The sequence below is a fragment of the Schistosoma haematobium genome, chromosome ZW (assembly GCF_000699445.3).
Source record: "Schistosoma haematobium chromosome ZW, whole genome shotgun sequence".
Classification (NCBI taxonomy): Eukaryota; Metazoa; Platyhelminthes; class Trematoda; order Strigeidida; family Schistosomatidae; genus Schistosoma; species Schistosoma haematobium.
Window position 1 is genome coordinate 50877896 of NC_067195.1, and position 22942 is coordinate 50900837.

At 34.0% G+C, this 22942-nt stretch overlaps 1 protein-coding gene across 2 annotated transcripts; it reads left to right on the forward strand.

Moving 5' to 3' along the window:
* The first annotated feature begins 5290 nt into the window (after positions 1–5290).
* On the forward strand, positions 5291–22507 carry METTL9_1 (Methyltransferase-like protein 9). Of its 2 annotated transcripts, XM_012944477.3 has the most exons (7): positions 5291–5364; positions 6854–6963; positions 7027–7217; positions 9224–9324; positions 11271–11379; positions 11587–11795; positions 14880–22507. In XM_012944477.3, the coding sequence occupies exons 2-7, from the start codon at positions 6874–6876 to the stop codon at positions 15107–15109; spliced, it is 930 nt and encodes a 309-aa protein (XP_012799931.1). In that variant the 5' UTR covers positions 5291–5364; positions 6854–6873; the 3' UTR covers positions 15110–22507. The 2 variants fall into 2 exon arrangements, with proteins under 2 accessions (XP_012799931.1, XP_051071762.1); XM_051211676.1 differs by having other exon boundaries at positions 6860–6963; positions 11271–22507.
* The last annotated feature ends 435 nt before the right edge of the window (positions 22508–22942 follow it).

Consider the following 22942-nt stretch of genomic DNA (forward strand, 5'->3'; position numbering starts at 1 on the left):
CTGATAGTATGGGATTATATGTGATTATAAAATAAAATATAGTTCTAAAAACAATATTGTGATATACAATTGTCTGTCTTCCCTTTATTATCGAAGCTATTAGAGCCCCTTTCGTTTTTTTTGTATTTTTTTCAGGTGTTATAGGGTCTTGAGTAGGCTTCGCATATTAGCGAATTGTCTAGTTTGCTTGTAATAGGATTTCTGGATATGAAGTGAAACCAATTCAACATTCGTAACACGATTTAAAGAGGTATTTTGCGTGATAAATCAGTATCAATACCATAAGTTCGTGACATCCCACTAAACCACAAAATGTTCTGCCCTACGGACATGGGTGGATTGAATTCATCTCCCCACCATCATGTTTGCTGGTCAGTAACGCCACAATCCCTCCTTTTGTGATGTTAGGCTCTCTTACGTTTGTGGTGAGTATGAATACTGCTTTAATCAAAGCCCATAGTTGGAATACACTGTCTCTACTAGGTCCATGTTACAAGCAAATCAGATAGTTGAAAAGTCTTTTTTTGGGTTAGATGTCCATATAGTATATCACACTGCTATAAAGATAACTAGTGGTTTAAAGAAGTAAGGACTCATAGCAAATCAAAAGATATGAGAAGGTATAAAATTGTAGAAAGAAAAAAGAAAAAAAGATTTCAGGGTAAGACAAATAAAACATTGAAAAACTCACAAGACTTTGTGGCCAAATTTTGAGCACTTTATGATCGGCCTTAGTAGATCAGCATTCATAAGATTGAGCTATCTGTCTACTTGCAGTAGAAAAAAAGGCATGACTCTTAGGAAGAATAATGTACATTTAACCTGTAGAGAGATTTGGGTTAGGAGCATAAGGCCATGATTAATAAACAATGAATAATAGGGAAGGATAAGCCATATATTCTGTGATTTGGTTATATTCGTAATAGTAACATTCGAATTTGTTATAATCTTGTTCTTTCTAGATACTAGGCGGTCCGTAATAAAGTGCCTCATTGGTGGGCGGGAGTTCAAGGAAATGTTGAAACTCTCTGGAGTCTAGAAATGGGGTTATTAGCTTTTTGAATCTGGTAAACGTATCACAGTTACGGATAAGCATTGGCAGCCTGTTCCACAGCAAACTATACCGTACTGTAAAAAACTTACAACGCATTTGTTTTTGGTGTTTTACGGTAAGTAGTGTATATGCGTTGTTTCTAAGTCTATAGGCTGGGTAGTGGGTCATAGTCGAGCAGGAGGTTAGAAAGGAAAGCTCATATATCGCTTTGTGGAGGAATATTAAATTGTTCTCTAGCCTACGGTGCCATAAAGGTTTTAAACATAGATGCTTACATCTATCTGTGTAATCGAGATTCCAGTTACATCCTAGTAGTTGACGTGTGAAACGTATTTGAACATCTTCTACTCTTATCTTGTCTGTGATATTCATATTAGAGAAGACAAAAGAGCAGTATTCAAGGGAGGGTCGTACACATATTTTGTAGAGAGTATGTTTACCCTCTGTTGTGAAAAAGTTTTTTCATTATAAAACCAATTAGCCGTCTAGATTTAGAAATAATAGGGGTGGCATGTTCTTCAAAGTTCAGGCTTCCTGTGTAATTAATTCCTAAATAGTGTACTGATTCGAGTGTTTGGACTCTACATTCATTTAAGTGAAGTCGCGGTTTATAGGGATGCTTTCCAAAGTGCATGATCCCGAATTTGTTGAGGTTAAATGGTAATTGCCATTTTTCACTCCATATAATTAAGTTATTGAGGTCCTTTTGGATCTGGGATACACTTTCGCTTAGTGTCTCAGGCTTATAGCTGTATACTATTTTGAGATCATCAGCATATAAGAATGGTTTCCCAAACTCTATGGTGTCACATATATCGTTTATATACATAAGGAACAGAAGTGGACCTAATACGCTTCCCTGGATGACTCCACTGGTGATTGGTCTAGGGGCCGAGAGGCAGTCGTTGTACTTTACCATCTGTTTACGTTCTGTTAAGAACGAAGCAAACCATGGGTACAGTGGGTTGTGTATTCCGAAGGACTTTAGTTTGACGAGTAGCCCTTTGTGTGGGACCTTATCAAAGGCTTTCTTAAAGTCTAGGAATAGGACTGATACAAGGAGTCCGCTGTCTCGTTTCAGAGTTATATCATTCAGGTAGTCTACTAGGCATGTATCGCATGATCTGGACCTAAGAAATCCATGCTGGGAGGTCGAGATGAGATTATTAGTTAGTAGATGTTGGACTACAGCCGCCTTAACTACTTTTTCCATCACTCTGGATACCACTGAAGTTATGTTTATAGACCGGTAATTTTCAACGTTTGCTTCAGGTCCTGTTTTAATTTTGGGAATGATATGTGTAGTTTTCCAGGCAGTAGGGTAACACGCTGAAGAGAGTGATATCGCGAATATTTTGAGAAGCAAAACACACATATCATCACCTCCACGTTTTAGCATGCTAGATGGAATACCATCTGGTCCATCAGTGTAGGAGTGTTTCAATGTACTGATTGCCTTGGAGATATTTTGTACACTAAATTCTACATTAGTAATTTCACAGGGAGTTACTGGGATTGGTTCTGAATCATCAAATGGTTTTTCGTTAGTTAGTGAGAAACAAAAATGTTCACTAAATAATTCTGTGACAAGTTTGGGATCTTCGTATACTTGTTTGCCTTTAATGAATATACTCCCTCTCGATTTAGAGCGTTTAAGTTTATTTTGGAGTAGTATGGTGAGTGCAGAGGAGTTATTATTAAGTTCAACTGCACGTTTTTCCTGTGTGATTGCTTTTTGTTTACTTATTGTCCCTGTTCGGACAAGCATTTCTGTCATCGTTACTAAAGAGGAAAAGTCATTTAAGTTGTGGAATCGAGTGCAATGCCTTTGAAGACGTCTTCTTGTACTGACCGGTATATAGAGATCTTTGGAGAGCGTAGGTTTACAGTATTCTAAAGGTGCGATGTTGTTGATGATACTTTTGATGTTGTGATAAAATATATTGGTTAATGTGTCGGTATTGTTTGAGGTAAAGAAAGTTCCCCAATCAGTGCTTCTTAGGTAATTGTGGAAGTTATTCCAATCAACCTTGCGATAGTTTCTACGAAGTGTTACGGTTTTACTTCTATCGGTTGTGGTCTTCACATTAAGGCTGCATATGACAATATTATGATCACTACCTGGGAACTTTTTTCCAATATACAAAGTATTGGGGATGAGGCCACTGGTAAAGACGAAGTCTAAGATGTTTTGATGTCTGGTAGGGCTATCGACATACTGAGTCCATTGTCTAAGCTCCAGACATTCAATAAATGATTCATAACGTCTCGGCGCTTTGACTGGCAGCCAAGAAATTTCGGGCATATTGAAGTCACCACAAATAAGCTTGCCTGTGAATGAGAGGGATGATGCTAGTGTGAATACCTCCGATAATACTGCTATTTCATCTATTGATGCGTTAGGTTGACGATCAATACAGCCAAACAGTAAGGTAACGGAATTCGACGGCTTTAATGCAATCCACATCGAACCCTTCAGTTTGTTTAGTTCAGGCATATCACATAGCAGTGAGTTTAGGCTAGAGTGAGCGTAAATAAGACATCCTCCGCCTCGTCCATTCAATCTATCGCTTCTATATAGGAAATAGTTATCAAGAGATATACTTCGGTCGGAAATATTACTGTTAGTCCTTGCTTCAGATATCATAATAAGTGATGGTTGATATATGGATACAAACAGGGCTAAATCCGTCTTTTTGTTGCAGATCGATCGAGCGTTGGTAAGAAATTGTACTACGAATCCTGTGTAGATACTAACCAGCCGAGATCAGACACCTTCCAAAATATCTTAAAGCTTTCAAATGTATCTTTGAACTCATTCACACTTAACTACTACTTTAATTTACTTGGTATTATTTTACTTGAATCTTTCCATTGACGTTTTTGGGACTGACATTGATCAGTCTTTTACTGGCATATGTGCATACTGTGCGTGTGCCTCGATACTGCCTTAATTTACAAGCATTATAAGCAAAGATGGATAGTTGCTAGCAGTAAAACAATACCAAGTGAATTAAACTTCACCCCATGGCACAAGCAAGTGGCTGTCAGGACTCAGTAGCTAAGTGGATAACGCGGTGGCGTTTGAAGCGAACGTTACTGAGTTCGAGTCCCAGAGTGAACATCAACTCTGAGATGCAGGTACATCCAGCTGATGAGTCCCAAACAGGACGAAACGCGCGTCCTTGATTCCACTGCCAGCCACTATCCATCTTTGCTTATAACTCCTACTCTGATCGGATTAGGGTGTCTTGGTTACAAATGAGATATGGATGGTAACGCTACCAATCCATGAATATCCATGGCATTCTTCGTCCTGTTAGAAGTGTATATCCGGAACCTAATTATCATCCGGTCCTGACGCATTAGAATAAACCCCACTGGTTTTAGCTCTTGCAATTTTCTGGCTAGTCCTTTATGATCTTTTCTAGGATGATATTAAATATTATTTGAAACCGTGCTTGTTTTTCGGGTTTACAGATTTCCCCAAGATTGATATAATATGTGGTAACTGGTAGTTACAAAGGGTTTTTCAGTTGTAATTACCTTTTCCTTCACTCACGATGTCGATGTTAGCTAGTGACTTACACAATTACTCTGCGTTCATAGAAAAGATATTGAAGGTTGTAGAATTAATGAGCCTATTTAAGTCCACCAACTCTGAGTATATGCCAAACCTGATGAGAGATTCAAAACTAGTACCCAGTGGTTGGGAACTATCACAGGATTTGCGATATCCAAAATATCAAAACACGAGCGTAACTTATATATTGAGTTTGGGATCTAAGTGGTCATATAATACCTGTAATAAATCTTTTGGTTACTGCTAAAATACTGAGGCCACTCCACTACATCAGTAACTAGACTTAAGTAAATTATCAGCGTCTAAAAAGTTTATCGCAAAGACATTGAAGATGACACAGGTATTCAGTGTTTGACAACGCTTTAATCAGTATTACCTTCTAATATAACTCGTACTCACCAAGAGAAATCAAAAGATAGGATCGAGGAGATTGGAAGATATATTTGATATGACATCACTATATCGGAATCCTCTGATCTAATCTGGCTAGCGATTGCAGTAAATGTTGAGCACGGCGTTCCCACACGTGATTTGGTGCGGATGCATGATCGAGCGCCTTCAGCTAGGTGATTCCACTAAAACTAATCTGGTCAGCATCTAATGTCGAAAACTTACAGAGCTATTCATTTTGGGGATTTATTTAGCGCTACAACATTTTCTCAGGTTGCGCCAAGTTCGCGACTTACGTAACTGTCGCATATGTAACGGTTGGTGTCGGTTTAAAAATGTAGGATTCAGTATTATTTATCTATTTTACGCTACATGTACTCACATTACATATGTATCTATGTTGACAGTTGCACTTAACTTGCCATTGTTTCAAGGTTTTTTAATTTTATGAACATAAAGAGGTTTCATATAAGGATATAATAAAGTGAGAAAGAATTATTTCGTAGAAAGAGAGGTATAAGGTGTTTTACTCTCACGATTTAGAGGAAGACAAAGAGTGTATACACCTACGCCACTGTGATCGATTCTGAGCCATGTCAACCAGTCTCCAACCATTGGTTACGATAATCACGCGGACCCCAACCAAGTAGTCTGTATCTAGCAACATGGTTCAGACTAGAAGTTAGTGACTTCAAGCACTGATGTCACGTTTTGATTTAGCCGCCCCTAACTTCTAGCCGTCTCCAACACTAGTCGGCATTTCATGCCTTGTAAAATGAGGTAAACTAATACTGTCGCACAGTTAGCCTTCTTAATATTCGAGTTCTACTTACGACTTTTTTCTTTATTCTCAAATGTCGTGGTATGCAGTATCATCATAGAATCGCTTGAAGGTCATTCATAAATTATAGTTCATAAGTGTAAATAAAGACCTAATACAAAACATCTTACATTCGGTGGTTACTAAGTGCCTCGTCAGAAACATCAAAATATTTTTAAACTTTAAAGAAGTAGAAAATGATGAGTATTTCCAACACTTTTAAGTAAGATGCACTCGAAGTCTATGGTTTAATTTGATGTATAAACTACTTAATGTGATACTGTGTTATACAATCGACTATTGTATAGTATGACTAAATTCCAAGTAATTTGTGCCTCACACTGCTCTATAGCCTTTACACCGCAGATTTTACAGTAAAATAATCAAGTGATAAGTTTCCGTGTTGGATGTCATTTGAATAGTCACTTGACCTTATTATCCTACTTTATAGTTGTTCGTGCAACTAGTCATCGAATCCCGACTTGATAGATTTCAAGAGATAAAACCACAATTAAACCATTTAACCGAGATTAATCTGTTGATACAAAACATCCAGTCAAGATATTTGGATTATCAGCTACCAAATGGTGGTAAAGAATTCATTGTTATTCACATTGAACTCCAGAAGTTTTAGCATAATCCAATTTTAAATTATTTAGACCAGTACATAATAAAATTCAAATCTAAGATGAGAGCCTGCTTCTATTCATAGCCCATCAGTTGAGTATGCATGGACCACAGCCTGGTATTGTTCTCACAGTAACTAGAATTCGTTGCGATATTCCAATACCGGTATTGTTATCTGATTAGTTGACTATCCATAATTGCTTTCGATTTAAATTTGTTTGCTGCAAGTCTTTGAAGGCTAAACTGATGGGTTCTCGTTGCATAAATGTTCATATTGCTTTTAATGATGACTTGGTCGTATTTTATGTCAATTATGTTTGACATTCGATTCCCCCTGTTTTTTCTTTTGCTGACTATATCGTCCGTTTTTGTTATGAAGTTTTAGCTTTACCTCAATCAATGAGTGAATATATTCGAAGTCCTCTGATAAGATTAATGTATGAAAAGTTGGATCATCAAAATAAACATTCGAACTCAAATCATGACCATGTAGTTATGTTCAATTATTTTCATAATATACTTTTTATGATATTTTCAATCTTATCAATGTAGTGGTATGATTATCGCGCTGAATATGTAGATTTTGAACTTCGGGATAAGTTTATTAAATCAAAACAAGATGAAGAAACTTGCGAATTTTTAAACAATTGCTATGTCAAATCTGACTGGTTATTTACACACTTTTACCATGCTATTGCTAAAGCTGTTTTAACTTGGTTCATGACTTCAACTTCTATAAATGGGTAATTGATTTTGGCCCTTCGCTCTTACCTATATTTTTTATTTTACATAAAAAATATGAAAAATTCACTTGTAAAGGTATTTTATGCAAATATGTAATCAGATTCTACAATTAAAATTGACATTATAATGCTATCTTCATCATGAACTGACATCACGCAGTAAGCTATTACTAGCCGAAAATGGCACAGGCACCCATAACTTCATAGTTTGGAGCTTAATGTTGTGATTTCACTACCACATATACAAAGTAATTCGAATATTATTCGGAATTATCCAGTTGATATGTACAAAATCAATTATTACTAGTTAACTAAATTGAAGTTCAAACATATGAGTTGTGGCACGATGGTAATGGTCGTAATAATAATGATCGTCGTTCAAGAATCGTGCAGATTATTATTACTATAACCAGATGGTGAGTGAAAATACTAGGACCATAAAAAGACTGAATAAATAGTTTTTGTGCAGTTAAATTCTGTCTGTGAATCGAGTGATCAAAAAATTGCACTCCTAAAACTAATTTTAAGAGCTGAAATTCTATCAACTTGGTATTTTGTGTAGAATGTATTAGATAACACAGTTTTCTATAAGTTGACTGCTAAATTTCACTTACATATGCCTGTATTAAATAATTCAAAATGTCATAACGCGACTACCAGAAATGCTTCAGTTTATCATTTCTACTCGTGACACCCTATGAGTAGTGATTGGTTTTAAAATCCTACATTTATTTCAGTATTATCGGCGTTTTATTATTCACATTTGGAAACCTCATCATCTTCAATTTAAAAGCTATGCTGTTTTTATTGATTGTGATATCCTTCAAGTATCGGACAGAAATAATGTAAATCTCTTTATTCTTATTCAAGTTCGGTACCTGTAGTCAATCAGTGTTCGAAACTATCTAAACAGTTGTAATATGCTTCGATATTAATTTGGATTTTCCTAGCATTCATTTATCTTTATTTTGTCCTTTTCATCAATAGCTTTAATAGCAGCTTTGTTTACAGTTATTGTGAAATCTCGAATCGCTAACTGCTTTGTGATGATTGGGTTTATCTATTATTAGGTTGAACCAGTTTAGAATATTAACATTTTGAATTCGTATGCTATCAGGATTAGTCAATGAGATGTTTTTTGGATAAAAAAAGTAATTATTGTATTGTGAGAAATATCTTTCTAATCAACATCGAATGATAAAATACTAGTATGGTTGTATTATATTTTTAGTGCTCTAAAGTACTAATGAAAGATAATTTCATTACTCGCCACATAATTTTGGAGGCATTCACCGGTATAACGCTTCGAGAATCGTATCTGTAATTATATTTACCATAAAACGACTTGTGTCAATTCGGAACATATATTTATTAATCAAAGAAGTAGGACTTCAGAATTCCAATTTTTGATTCATTGGGAGATTACAGTTTCTTCATTCTTTCATTATAGATAGTTGCTATCATTTTCATTCTTAATACAAATTACGTTGTTCTGGCTAGTTTTCGAAATCCTGAGTATATTGAAAACATATTAATCAGTTTATTAGTCTTTTTGATACTGGAGAGGCTTTTAATAATTTGGTCAGCGAATTTGCGATCGTTAGAATGAACAAAAAGGATTCTGGTCAACAAGTGATACACAAGGTTAAGATGTGGTTGTGATAGCCGCTCACTAGTCTGTTTTGATGCAAGCCCCCGAAAAATTGAGAATAAAAAACAAAACCACTACCCAGAAAAAATAAATTTTATGTAACAGAATGCAGTACTTGTAAAAAAATTATTACCGCGAAAAATAACATGGCAAAATCTTATAAGGGGCTGAAGAAAATCAGCTTGTAGGTTATCCACTTTTCAACCAATTAAGACTTGATTGTTGGACCTAATTCTTGTGCATCGTTTTACTCTTGTTAGTCGGTTTGTTTTCTCTTATTTTGCACCAAATATCTATCCGTAAGCCTGCACGTTTAAACCGTTTTTTAATTCTGTCCATTTTTGTATTTTTCAAGTTTAGTTGGTCGTGGTTCTATGTTTGTTTTCTCATCAGCACAATTTCTTCGCTTACTTGATGTTAATGATAGCTTCAAGTCGAATTCTTTACTCGACTTAGGTAGGTAGATAATTGATTGATATGTATATATAAAACTGACGGCTGGTTTGCATCATGCTGACAAGTCTACATTGTGTACCTGTATGTTGTAACGAAAATCCTAGCATAAGTACCTGTAAAGTATAAATTATCCGTATACTTACAAAGTGCATAAAATGGATCCATAGGAAAAAAAGATCATTTTAACAAAGGACATAGTTGGACAGGAAATTTTAACATATGAAAACACCTCTAATACAACAATCCCATTAAGCCAGTTAGATGAAGATATGTCTTCACTATGGAATTGTAAAGTACTTTACAACCTTACTGCAAAAAGGCGATAATTTTAAAATTCTCTCTTGTTTTAAATTTATGTTCATGATATTGTCCAAAATTCTAACGAAAGTTTTGGCATCAAACTCTGCTTGAAGAACATAAACCGATTAAACAGATTCATTTGAGCTAAAAAAAAATACTACAGTCATTAAATAAAGCAGTTAATTGAACCAAAGAATCAATTACATCCGTTTTAATTTAACATCAATCCCCCCACAGCTGGATAATATTGCTTGCCCTCATATATGCGATCTAGTTGAAAGCTACGTATATGAACTTGTAAATATTAAGTTAGCCACATAAAATTAATATAAAATCAAATATATCTCCCATTGACTTAAAAGAATTCTATGTGATGATTGATTTTGTTTCCTAATAATTCCCAACGTTTAAGTTATTTGTGATCAGGATAGTTAAGATGATACTAGGTGAGTACCTTAAATGTCGATATTTCTTACTCTGGGTAGTCAGTGTAAAATCGTAATAATTTTCCTAGCAAATGCCATAATAGAAAATATTGTAACTTATTTCGTTTCATGTGTTAATAAACGTTGTGGTAAAAGAAAACGAGTTGAAGTATTTTATCATAAATTATTTTTGCACATATGGGTAGTACACATCCACCTCAATATTAGTCTCTTAATTGTCAACGTCGGTAAGATCAGTTTCGCTCTATACTTGTAAAACCTGGCCTCTCCGAGTTGAGGATGTTAGACGACTCTGTGTTTGGTCATCGTTTTCTCTGAAGGATTGCTGACATCCAGTGGCAACACCCTGTTAGCAATGCAGAGACTCGGCTTCGTGTGTTTGGGCACAGTGACGACAATTCAATTAGTATCACTATCTTTAAACATCAACTTCGGTGGCTTGAACATGTTCTACGAATGTCGTCCCAGAGAATTCCACGTCGTGTATTATTTGCTGACGCTGGAAATGGTTGGAAAAAACAGAGAGGTGGTCAGTGTATGACATGGTGTCGTAGTATGATAGAAAACTATACAGGACTGGCTTCTGCTGGTCTTTCACGACCCATTGGTTGGGGTTCTAGAGATGGTGCAACACAATGGCTAGATAAATGAAAAATGACCACCTAAGGTATATATTGACTAACTGACGATGTGATTTTCTTGTAGCACCTTCAAGCCCAATAGGGATTGCTTTAGCTTAAACTATTAAGTTGGCACCTGGTGTTCACCTATCGAACCTCAGTTGATTCACTATATTATGCGCCTATCATCAACTGTTATCGGTGAAAACCATCTCACTTCATAACATAGTTGCAATCTGCTGATCACGTCCTTGACAACTACTATTTATAATAATAATAATAATAATAATTATTATTATTATCCGTTACAGCAGTATTTCTTTACACGAATAAGACGAGATTTTCCTTATTTTGAATCATGAATTGACGTCAGCAGATAACCACAACCAGTTAAAGAATTTAACCCGATACCCTCAGTTATTTCGGTGAGTGGAACTATTAAGCTATTGAGTCGAAGACAACTATTTATTGATAAAAGAAACATAAAAAAAGTTTGTGGAATGGTTTACAAATTGTACTATCAATATTTCAATATTAAAAAACAATTCATGATTGTGTTAGACATTTTTTTTAAATACAGGTGCCGGGAACGGCAATGTGACATTGAAAATGGCTCCTTACTTTAAAGATGTATTCGTCACAGAAATTTCTCCAGTTATGCGTTGGCGTTTAAGTAAACATGGCTTTACGTAAGTTGACTGATTATATTTTATCATTTTTAGGTAATGATTTCAAATGATCTTTTACTGAACGATTATGAGAATCTTTTGAACCAACAGTATTCCACTTAATTTTGGTTGTAACATGAACTTTATTCTAATCAAAATAAATTTGATACATTATGAAGATTTACTTCAATTTATTTAATCCCTTGTATTGCTTTGTTTTGTTAACAGAATATTAGACGTTGATTCTTGGGAATTAATGAGCGAAGAATTGAATACACCCAAAGTTCCATCTCACTTTGATGTTATTAGTTGTTTAAATTTGTTAGATCGTTGTACAGCTCCAATTACCTTATTGAAACGAATTAGTCAAGCTTTGAAACCTACGACGGGAATTTTAATTCTTGGAATAGTTTTACCATTGAAACAATATGTTGAAAGTGAGTTTATAATTTTGGTTGACATTAAATTCTTCTCTTAATTTCATAACAGATTAAGCTGACCTATTGTCCTACCTCATTATAATGAGTTATTTTCATCAACAATTTATTTTGACGCTAACACTCACGTTTAACTTTATAGCAATCAGTCTCTAGTGCATTGATCTGGTCGACATTCAAAATAGAAGTGGCATGTATTTATTAGATAAAAACTGAAATCTTTAGGGTCCTTCAAACGATTCAGGTAAAAAAAAACTATAGAATGTTTGAAATTTTCCAACCTTCGAATTATCTGACATTATTTCAAAACTCATGTACACAGATCCCAAATTTTAGAATTAATAAGTATTTTAGTGGAGTATGTCGAATTGTTCAGTAACATAAATAAGTTTATTGCAAATAGAACCCTGATGGTGGCTACTAGGGATTTCCAAATTTATGTCACTGGTGACTCGTAAAATATCGGTTTTGTTTAATCAGTTTAAAACTCAGTCAAGAAGCACGTTCGACTCTGTTTTACGGCTAAAACAGATAGATATAAGTATAAAACCTTACAAAATGAATTTAGTTTGTGGTATCACAATTTACAGTAGTGTGCTAAACAAAAACCAACGAGATGCAAAACTTTTGAAATAAAATTAAAATAGATAATATCTTAGTTTATTTTCGCGATCGGCCAACGGTATTTTCTAATTACAAATGTTCGGAATTTTCCTAATACTAATGGTATCTAATGCGAACTCGATAGACCGGCGTCTGACCTCCAACACTTCGAAAATTATCATCAACTCCATGGAACGAAGAAAGGATACAGGTACTTATAAAAAGCTTGATTTTCAAGAAATTAAATTTGATATAGAACGGCTCCGTATAAATTATAACTAACCATGATCTTGAAACAGTAATATTAGCAAATTAAATGGAAAAATAGCCGATCAAATGTCAGCAAAGATCATTGCGGAATATCAATTAAAAAAATATTATCACGGTTATCCTTGCACATAAAGCCATCGTTTACTAATAAAAATAATATAACCTGAGACAATCCCAGTAAACTTGTAAATTATTTAATTTTTAAAAACGATACTATTGATTGCAATTAATTCAATCTGGTCTGTTTTAGACTGCATCATCTAGTCTATCTAGCGACAAGTATTTTCCATTATCCTGGAGATTTCATCCCAAAAATCCATGCATCTCTCCGCATCTTAATCAGAGTGATAGTAAATACATCAGCTTTTATAATGTCTTGGTTAAACTACACTTAAATTTCTAATACCTCATCCTTCTTCAATCAGTATTACACGTCTTGATGAACAAAAAGTTACCATACTTAATACTTGACCGGGGAAATTCAATCGGTGTAAGTTTATGACCACAATAACTGAACAATTGTTCTTGTCTAGAGAGATTGTGTTATTCAGAATTATTCCTACTACAAGGAGTCTTCTGTGATTTCCACTAATCTGCGGGAATCACTTTCATTTCTCATAGTCTGATTCGACTGAATTCGGAGTTGCTTATCATCGAATCCCGTCTCAGTAATCTCGTTTAGTCAGTCACATGCAACGTAGAACCTGGCACATGTGTACATCGGTTCAGGTTTACATTATCCCATTGATGAAGAGGGAAGAAACAGTCAGGGTAAATCTCAGAGTAGTAGAGCTAGGAACAATAATAATGGTAATAGAAAAAAAAAAAACATCAATGATACAGTTCGCAAAGGAAATATAAATTGGTGCAGCATTCACGAAGTTATGAGGAATTTAAAAACTTAGAATCTAAGTAAGGACAAAGAGTGAGTGCACCTAGGCCACTGGGAAAGATTTCAAACCATATCGTTCAAAATCCCTAACCATTGATTACGATAATCTAAAATTATTGTTTTCATCCCTAGACCTGAAAACTCTGGTTTTGATTCCGTTGATTTATTAATGGCTGTATGTAGAAAGGGATAGGGAGAGATGCATTCCAAACATGTTTGCATCGTTTCCCAGTGTGATTAGAGGACTTCATTTTGTTAGTTTTCGCCAAACCAAACAATGTCATCTGCTTATTTAGAGTCAACAAATTAATCCATTTTATTGAAATCATGAACCGATCAATGTTAGACCAACATTCAAAACCTGGAAGCGCTGGATGCTGACTCAGGGATTTGGAGGTTAGGCGTTTTCGTGTCAGACCAAAGGTCCTGGGTTCGAATCCTGCGTTCGGAAGGAGCTCCATACTAGAACGAAACGGTCATTCAGTGGTAGTCTAACATTGGTTGGTTCATGATTTCAATAAAATCCAACAGTCTCCACAACCCCCAAACTGAAAATTAATCTATTGGTAGAAGATTGATCTGTGATAAGTTAAAAGAAAAGCATTATGTCTAAAAGAATGTTTACGATGAAGATAGATAGAATTGTGGAAATTGGCCAAGCCTAATATATGTCACTTGAGGTTAACGGTTTCAAAGTCAGTTACCCATAATCTCTGAATTGACTAGAAGTATATTTGTTATAACTTGTTGTTTTGTACCCTTGGTTCTTTGTTTTTCACCCCGTCGCCAATTGTTATAACGCTCAGTTTTACTTCATCTAATGTTATAACGGTTGGTTTACTGCGTTTACACGTATGGGACGTAAATTTACCTTAGAAGAATATCTACACTAGATTCCCTCTCAGTGTATATTCTACGAGGCTTCAACAGAACTCAGATCAAGAATATATGATTAACCTGACCACAACGTAAATATATTTTCGCTCAAAAAACCCGACACAGTCCAATAACAATAAACAATCAATAATAATACTTATAAGGATAGGGGAATATATAACCCATCTGACACCTGTCAGACTATCGACATGTCTGACTAAGCAGACAACTAATCATTATCACTCTCACCCACACATCAATATTATACACAAAAATACTGATTTATCTTGTTCACTTATTGATGGTAAGGCTTATTCCCTCTCATTTAATCATTATTTTGTAAATAATCTTCAGTTTTTTTTTAAAAAATACTTTTTTCCTCATTTATATTCAATGTTTTTTTTCTTTAAACAAAAAAAATATGTAAAATCACTTTTTTAAAGCGACTCATGATCAACGTCCTATTGAAGTACTTGAAATAATTGATAGTGAATTATGGGAAATACAATTATCTAGTTTAATTAATAATATTCTTATACCAGCTAATTATCATGTTTTACGTTGGACACGTTTACCATATTTATGTGAAGGTGATTTTTCTAAATCATTCTATTATTTAAATGAAATTATACTTGTTTTACAATATTCAATATCTAATAATTTAAATAAATAAAAGGGTTGATGGTTTCATAATTTTTTTATTATTATATTAAATTGAAACTTTTCTAGTTTGGTTGTGTATTACGTGTGGTTTATTTATTGATTAGTTGATTGATTGATTTTTCAACCGATTCTTTTATTGATACTTTTATCAATCTACTGATTATTTGTTAATTTTTATTGTTAATGAAAATTTCAAATGTACATGATTACCATCATTATTATTATTGGTGTTTTGCAAGTACTTCCATTATTTATTTTGAAATAAATACTTCTAATTTCAATACAATCAAGGAGTTTATTGTCTTTTTAATTACTATTCGTTTCTTTTGAATTATTGAATAGTAACTACTGTTACTAATTATTATTACTATTGGATTATCTGATCACATGAATTATAAAGTAGCCTCTAAATGCCCTGGTACAACTGAGAATACGTATACAGCCACTGTCAGGGAAGTCTTACTGCCTTCGACTGACAAGGGTGTTGTTCACCGTATTGAGAGAACGAAAACCGAATGTCCAATGCTTTAACCGAGTTGATGGATACAGAGGATCCATTTGGAGGATGTTGGAATACCCTGATTTCAAACCAATGGTGTATATGGGCTCCAGTATTCTGAAGGATCGAATGGCCTATGAACCTCTTGATGGTCACTGGTTACTATGAGACTGCATCTTGTGATGTTGCTCCACTACCTTGTGGGTCGGACCTTTAGGTCGAAGGCTCCAGATGTGGCTCCCTAAGAAAATCACCCGCTTCGGTTTGGGCACCCGGGCAGTATCACAGCCCACACACAAATCAAGTGACTTGTGTTACGCATATGTATTTGGTGCCTCCTTGTACCAATGTTTAGGTGTTTGAATAATTATGAAGTACAATGAATTTATATGCTATTAGTACTATCAAGAGTTAATTTTCAACCATATAATTGATGAAATGGTTGATTTAAACGTTTACCCGATAGTGATTGGTTTACTTAAAGTGATTATTTTAGGTTGTATTGAAGCTGTTGGGGTAGGATATTGTCAATGTCTAATTTATAATTCGTGTTACCACTTCATTTGAATAATACTACTTGTTAGTTTATCAGATCAATGAACATCAGCTACTTGTCCGTTTTAACTATTATAATTTTGGGTTCCTTAAAAATCTTTATAAGCAGTTATATCTTTGTTCTCTCATATTCTGCTGCTTAGTAAGAAACGAGATAATAGTCGTGTTTTTCAAAATAACTTGTTACTGAAACATGAAGTGATTTCACTACATAAGATACTAATTATTTGTGTTGATGACAAGGCACACTGTCGTGGTTGCTTGTGGAATATACTTCCGTCTTACCAAGTTGGACTTCTCTCTCTAGTTAGCTGGGCTGGGACGCGTCGGAATATCTAGCTTACCAGTCATTGTGTCACTGAGTCTTCGTTCCATTCTCAGATGAGGTGAACTCGTAATCTCTTCAAACCTAGCACACACAACCGATTGATATTATGCGTCGTTTGACAAAGGTATGTTTTTATTCGTAACAGAATTTTACTACAATCAATTGCTATTAAGTACAACATAATTATTTAACTGGCGCTACGGTTTCTGTATTGATACTTAATCTGTTCATGTATGCTAACAATACCCCTACCAATTATCGCTAATAGCTATGATTTCATTAATAATGGAATAGCATTCAATGAGAATAAGACAACGATACTTAATGTGTGCTACATCTAACGAATTGATCAAACCTCAGTAGATAAGCTTCACGCTGTTGTCTACTCAAATACGAAATTTCGTTGTAAGTAATGCACATTTTATTATTGATTAGGATAAATAACATAGAACTCATAAGTTTGGATAAGTTCATATTACTATATCAGCTTCGTAAATTGACAGCATAGAGAAGAAGAATTAAAACAAGATAATGGCATTTAAAGTTATGTGAAGCTAATAGAAATTAAAATATTAAGAGATGAGTGGAACCAAGGAATAATGTGTCCTATTCGCTTAAAGTGTATATTCTTCATTATTACTAAAATTAGTCGTCATATTCTTCTATTATGAAGTAAATTGTACCCAAAAACCTTGTGGAGTACTAACCAGACAACCAGTGTGATAGAAAAGCTAGCAAAACAATGTGCTACAGATATGAAATTAGAGTAAAACAGTGTTCGTATGGGCTTATATTGTAGAATAGTGAAGAAGTTTTATGGCTTATTGTACAATATACAACTTATGAAATGTAATAATCAGACACGTGAAACTTTCCTCATTCATGCCGATTGTCCCATAACCAAAGATCTGCTGAACATTTTAGCGCCAAAATGCAGTCTCGAATTTCTCACAAAATCTGAAATGAAGTTTACACTGCCTTGTTATGATTCATTTAATTATTATCCTATACATGATTTTATGTACTAGTGTCGTTGTATATTAATATGATTCATATCCACAAGGTTGACTTTGCATTTTTGAAATTCACTGAACGAGACTGCAATAACTAATTTTTTGGACTCGTATACCCTGATATCCTCAATATCACTTTATCTCCTAGCTTCGGCTACTCCCAAAAACAATCATAAAAAGAAGATTCATTGATAAAGTTTAGAAAAAATTGTTTCAAGCAAATAGCACATCAGAATACGTATGCAAAGTATTTGGAAATAGGGTGAACATTTAGCACACTGAAAGTCATCGACCATTGGGAAAATGGTTTTAATAGTGTAAAAACAGACATGGCATGAAGAAATTGAAGGTCAGATTTCAAATTGAAAAACCAGGAAATGAACACGTTTCTGAGTACTAAACATTTTGAAACGAGCTGATGGGCAAATCACCCTACAATCTACTAATTATGTAAATGAATCCTAACCATATTCATCAAATTGGTTTCTTATTTAAGTCTCATTTGAACTATTGTTTTCTCTTTTGTTCATCGTGCTACTAACTATTATTAGGTAGTATGAGTAACCGCTTGCGAAATAGTGTCGCCACTCTGATTTCTGTTTTATTCAACTAGTTCAAAATTTACTGACTGTTTATATGCAACTCTTTGTTTGTTCACGATCCTAATCAAGTATTTGTATTATTTGGTTGATACGTCTGGTCTCGAGATAGTCCAGATTACGATTTTGTTAACTGCTAATTAATACACTAGAGCAGGTTGTATATATATATATTTGGTACAATATAGAATTCTCAGCGCAAATTTTTTCAAAAAATCTCTTTTCTTTCATTTTTATGTATATTGCCAGCAACCACAATGTCTCTGATTGTGGTCTTCCCTAACTTGTACAGCGAAAGGTCGTGAGCTTTTCACAAACTCACCTGAATAGGTTGTACAAAAATAATTGACGTAATGACCTATTCAAACAAACAAAAGACAGATAACTTGTTGAAATATCTAGATGGCAGGAACAGGTAACCCAGATATTTAAGCAGGCCACCGTTATGCAGCAAAACTACTTAAAGTGTTTTTTTGTTTAATTATATTTTTGATAACATAACTTATGTTTCCGTAACAACACTGCTTCTAAACAAACTTCTTTTTAAGTTTCAAAGTTTTAGAGCGTAAGTCAATCTCTATGTTAGTCTACTGACACACCAACGATAGTATTTATTTTGTGTTAGTAGTTTACTTATGAGCAATTCATTTACGACTAGCAAATCAGTAATTAGTTATTTCAATTCAAATATACATCGTAGCGAATCTTAATTACTTATCACTCAGTGAAAAATAATCAGAAAATCATCCTGATGGATTCGAAACACGATGAGGCAAACTAAATGTACACTGATAAGGGCGTACGCAAAATCATGAGCATTGATAAACAAGGAAAGCAAAAACGGTGGCATACAACAAAATGGTAGATAATTCTAGGCAGTTATTCAGACTCATCAAAGATACAGTTATTCAAAGTAAGCTGTTAGTAAGACTGTTTAGATGCGGAACGGAACTTTGATTGACATTATCATCAGAACTGGCAGATATACCAAGTAAATTTTGGGAACTGGAAAAAATCTTAACTGTTCAGCCTCGACTACTGGTCATCTCTGTCTCTGAAGAAAGGAAAGAAACCCTCGTTATAAACACATTGTAGTAAGTTTGAGCAATACATCCATGTAGTCAAGTTTTTAAAGTATTGTATCTTCCATTCAGTGTTAACCATAATTTGATAATAGTTAAATTTTAAGAAGAGTAACATATGAAATTTGAATTAGGAAAACTTGAGAAAAACTATTGATTCCAGTAATATATTCTGTACTTACTAGGAATAGAGTCTAATAACACAGGTTACACTTTTTCTGTGCCTCGCCTAACTGCTTTTATTTGTATCTCGGTGTTGATATTCTGACTGCGATACTAAACCATTGCCTATCGTTTCAAATACCTGGATGTTATTCACTTGGTTTTTTAGTAACGAGTCACTAATTTATTTAATAAACATAACAATCTCAGCGAGAATATCAACAGTAAAATACTTGCACTGAAATTTAGCTGAGAAATTTCATAGGTTGAAATGTGAGCCCTGGATTCTGTTAATGATCATTATTAAAAATGATCGATTTGTCCTATTATTAACATGTATGTTTATGCAGGATTCCAACATCTGTAAACCAAAGTGACTTATCATCTCTGTCCTAAATATCAGAAAATAAGAAGTACAAATCTTTATAGTCGATAGCCATTTCATGTTTATAAATAATTTGCACTGTAACTCATTGCCGTAATTTATGTGTTTATTAGTGATGATACTACATGGCTATTCAATATTCAGACTTACCAATTTATTTTAGAGTTTAATAACTTCATTTATCTCCAAATTTATGTTGACATTGTGTTATGATTCATTTTTGAATCGAGTTATACCATGAATGTTACATTCTCAGGCTAAGAAGTTAAACAAGACATTTATACACATTCACCAGTGTAAAATTGAACTTAAGTTTTGCAAAAAATTCTTAATTCAAATTAGACATCACTAAACTATCGATCAATAGATTTTAATATTTATTATTGATTCAGTGTACTTTACATAGATTTGTTGTTCAGTCTAACCAACAAGATTTGATTGTATACATACACAACACAAATTCACCAAAATCTTGAGAAGTATAAAAAGTGAGGGAAAATAATCAAGGTGACTATTTTAACGAATCGAATCACTTTGTGAGTTATTCAATCAATCATCTGAATATATAAGTGATATGATTGAATGGTAAGGATTATATGCGAACAAATATATCTAGAAGGAAAGAACTAGTCAAAAAGTGGTTATTTTTCAATGAAATCAAACATGCAAACGTTAAATAAATAAAGTATGCATAAATAATACTTAGTGTAAACGTAATTAATCATAGGATATGTATCCTATTTTTGATCATTCATCAGCCTTCAATAATTATCAAGCTTGAATTCTTGCTGAACATAATGGTAACTTTTCAGAATATAGGGTTATCATATTTATTGTGAAACGTGTAATTTGAAGAATGAAAGTTATCACAACACCACTTGAGTAGTGAGGATTTGTAATTTCCCGTTATTGATACTAAAGATTGTAATTGATATTATGTGTATTCGGGGAGGATTGTTTCTATATAGCGTTGCATTAAAAGTGTATCACATAGCAGGTCAGTAATAAACACTTTGGTCTCTTGAAGCCAAAGTTACTGGGTTCGAATTTCGATGTGTGCTCTGGTACGGTCGAGGGTAGGAAGAGTCAACTCTCACATGACCACGCGTATACAACCACTGTCAGGGAAGTCTTACTCACTGCCTTCGACTGACAAGGGTGTTGTTCACCGTATTGAGAGAACGAAAACCGAATGTCCAATGCTTTAACCGAGTTGATGGATACAGAGGATCCATTTGGAGGATGTTGGAATACCCTGATTTCAAACCAATGGTGTATATGGGCTCCAGTATTCTGAAGGATCGAATGGCCTATGAACCTCTTGATGGTCACCGGTTACTATGAGACTGCATCTTGTGATGTTGCTCCACTGCCTTGTGGGTCGGACCTTTAGGTCGAAGGCTCCAGATGTGGCTCCCTAAGAAAATCACTCGCTTCGGGCACCCGGGCAGTATCACAGCCCACACACAAATCAAGTGACTTGTGTGACGCATATGTATTCGGTGCCCCTTTGTACTAATATTTATAGGTTCAAATAAATAAGTAAACATCAACATCGCGATGTAGATACACCTAGCTGACGAGCTTTAATTGAGACAAATCGTGCGTTTTAGATCCAACACTACTTGGTATTTTAGACTGTCACACGTAACTAGATAAAATCTCTGTTAATTATCCTGTTAACGACCATGTAAAGTACGCTAAGTCACCCATTATTTGATATCTTTCCATGTAGTCTACTTTTTGTATGGCAAACTGATAGTGTGTTCCTTTAAATTTGACTCCATAAAACAACCAGTCATAACTATGCTTCCATGACTGATAATCATGATCTATTGTGAATGAAATGTTCTTTCATAATTTGATAAAACTTTACACCGAATCATTTTCAAACATATATTGTCTCATTAAATATTCTACTCTCTAGACTATTTTCATAATGAATCAATAATAATGTAGTCTTTGATCTGAAAGCAGTGGTGAATAGCCATTTTTTGGTTTAGTCTTCATACTTCTCAGTAATATGAACTCGTATAAAATGAAAGTTACATATATATTCCTAAATAATTGACATACTCTCTGTAATTATTTCTAGAATAAAACTTATTTATTAATCATTAGAAACAGAACATAAAAAAACATATCTGATAGCTCGTTATTGCATCACGTAGCTAAATTATAACATTCCACCATTCCAATTTATAAGGTAAAATCATCAATTCGTCTGTGTGATACCAGATCATACAAAACACCTTTTGAGATTAATCTAATAATATGGCATTAGGCAAACAGGTTTGAATATAGAACCACTGATTGATTGACTAATTCATTATGTGCGTACAAACAGATTAAATCTACCATTTACACTAAAAATATTCAACTAAAACTGTATGACCACTGAGTAATTACGTCAGTTATCAAGTGAATGTTTCATAACAAATAATAACCGATATCAGTCTTCTAAATCAACTTTCTCAAGTTCATACAATAACATCAATCCAATCAAGAAAGTGTTTACGTATAGTTTGTATTTGTGTCAATTTATTTAGTATCATCTACATATTGCAAACAATCTATTTACATGATCTTGTTCTAATCTTTTGTTTTAATTAGTTATGCAATAGTTTAGTTATTGTATATACTAAATCACTATACTACTGACTATATCTATATGTTATTCACAAAATATTTGTACTATTGAACAAAATAAACACAGAATCATCGACTCATTTTAATCAGGTTAAATGTATTTTACTTGTAAACTTTTGATATTATTAACTAAATGAAACTAATTAACTCATTAATTATTTTTGGTATATTGTTCTGGATTAATAATAACTAGAGAAAATATCTTAACCAGTTCACTTTGATCATACAACACAAAATCAATAAAAGATAAATCAGCAGAAATTTAATGTTTTCCTAACTAATGAAAGTTCATTTTGATCAAACCTAATTCTCATAAATACATGGATAACAAATTCTAAATGAAGCGGTTTTGTGGAGGTTTTAGTAATTTCACTAGTTGGGATCATGAGTCAATTGAACCGAGACCACCATGGAAAAACTGGAAGCACTGGACGGTCGTTTCGTCCTAGTGTGGGACGCCTCAGCAGTGCGCATCCACGATCCCGCTCCAGTAAAGTTCAACCAGGTCTGTTGTGAGATATCAGCTCACTGAAGACAATGGTGTACGGTGGCGCAACTTCGTGGATTGGTT

Bases quoted from the DNA above. Each gene is read 5' to 3' on its own strand.
- METTL9_1 (XM_012944477.3), top strand. From the start codon at position 6,874: ATGAGTGAATATATTCGAAGTCCTCTGATAAGATTAATGTATGAAAAG. The intron at 6,964-7,026 runs GTAGTTATGTTC...TTATCAATGTAG, and splicing joins CGAACTCAAATCATGACCAT to TGGTATGATTATCGCGCTGA. The intron at 9,325-11,270 runs GTAGGTAGATAA...TTTTAAATACAG, and splicing joins GAATTCTTTACTCGACTTAG to GTGCCGGGAACGGCAATGTG.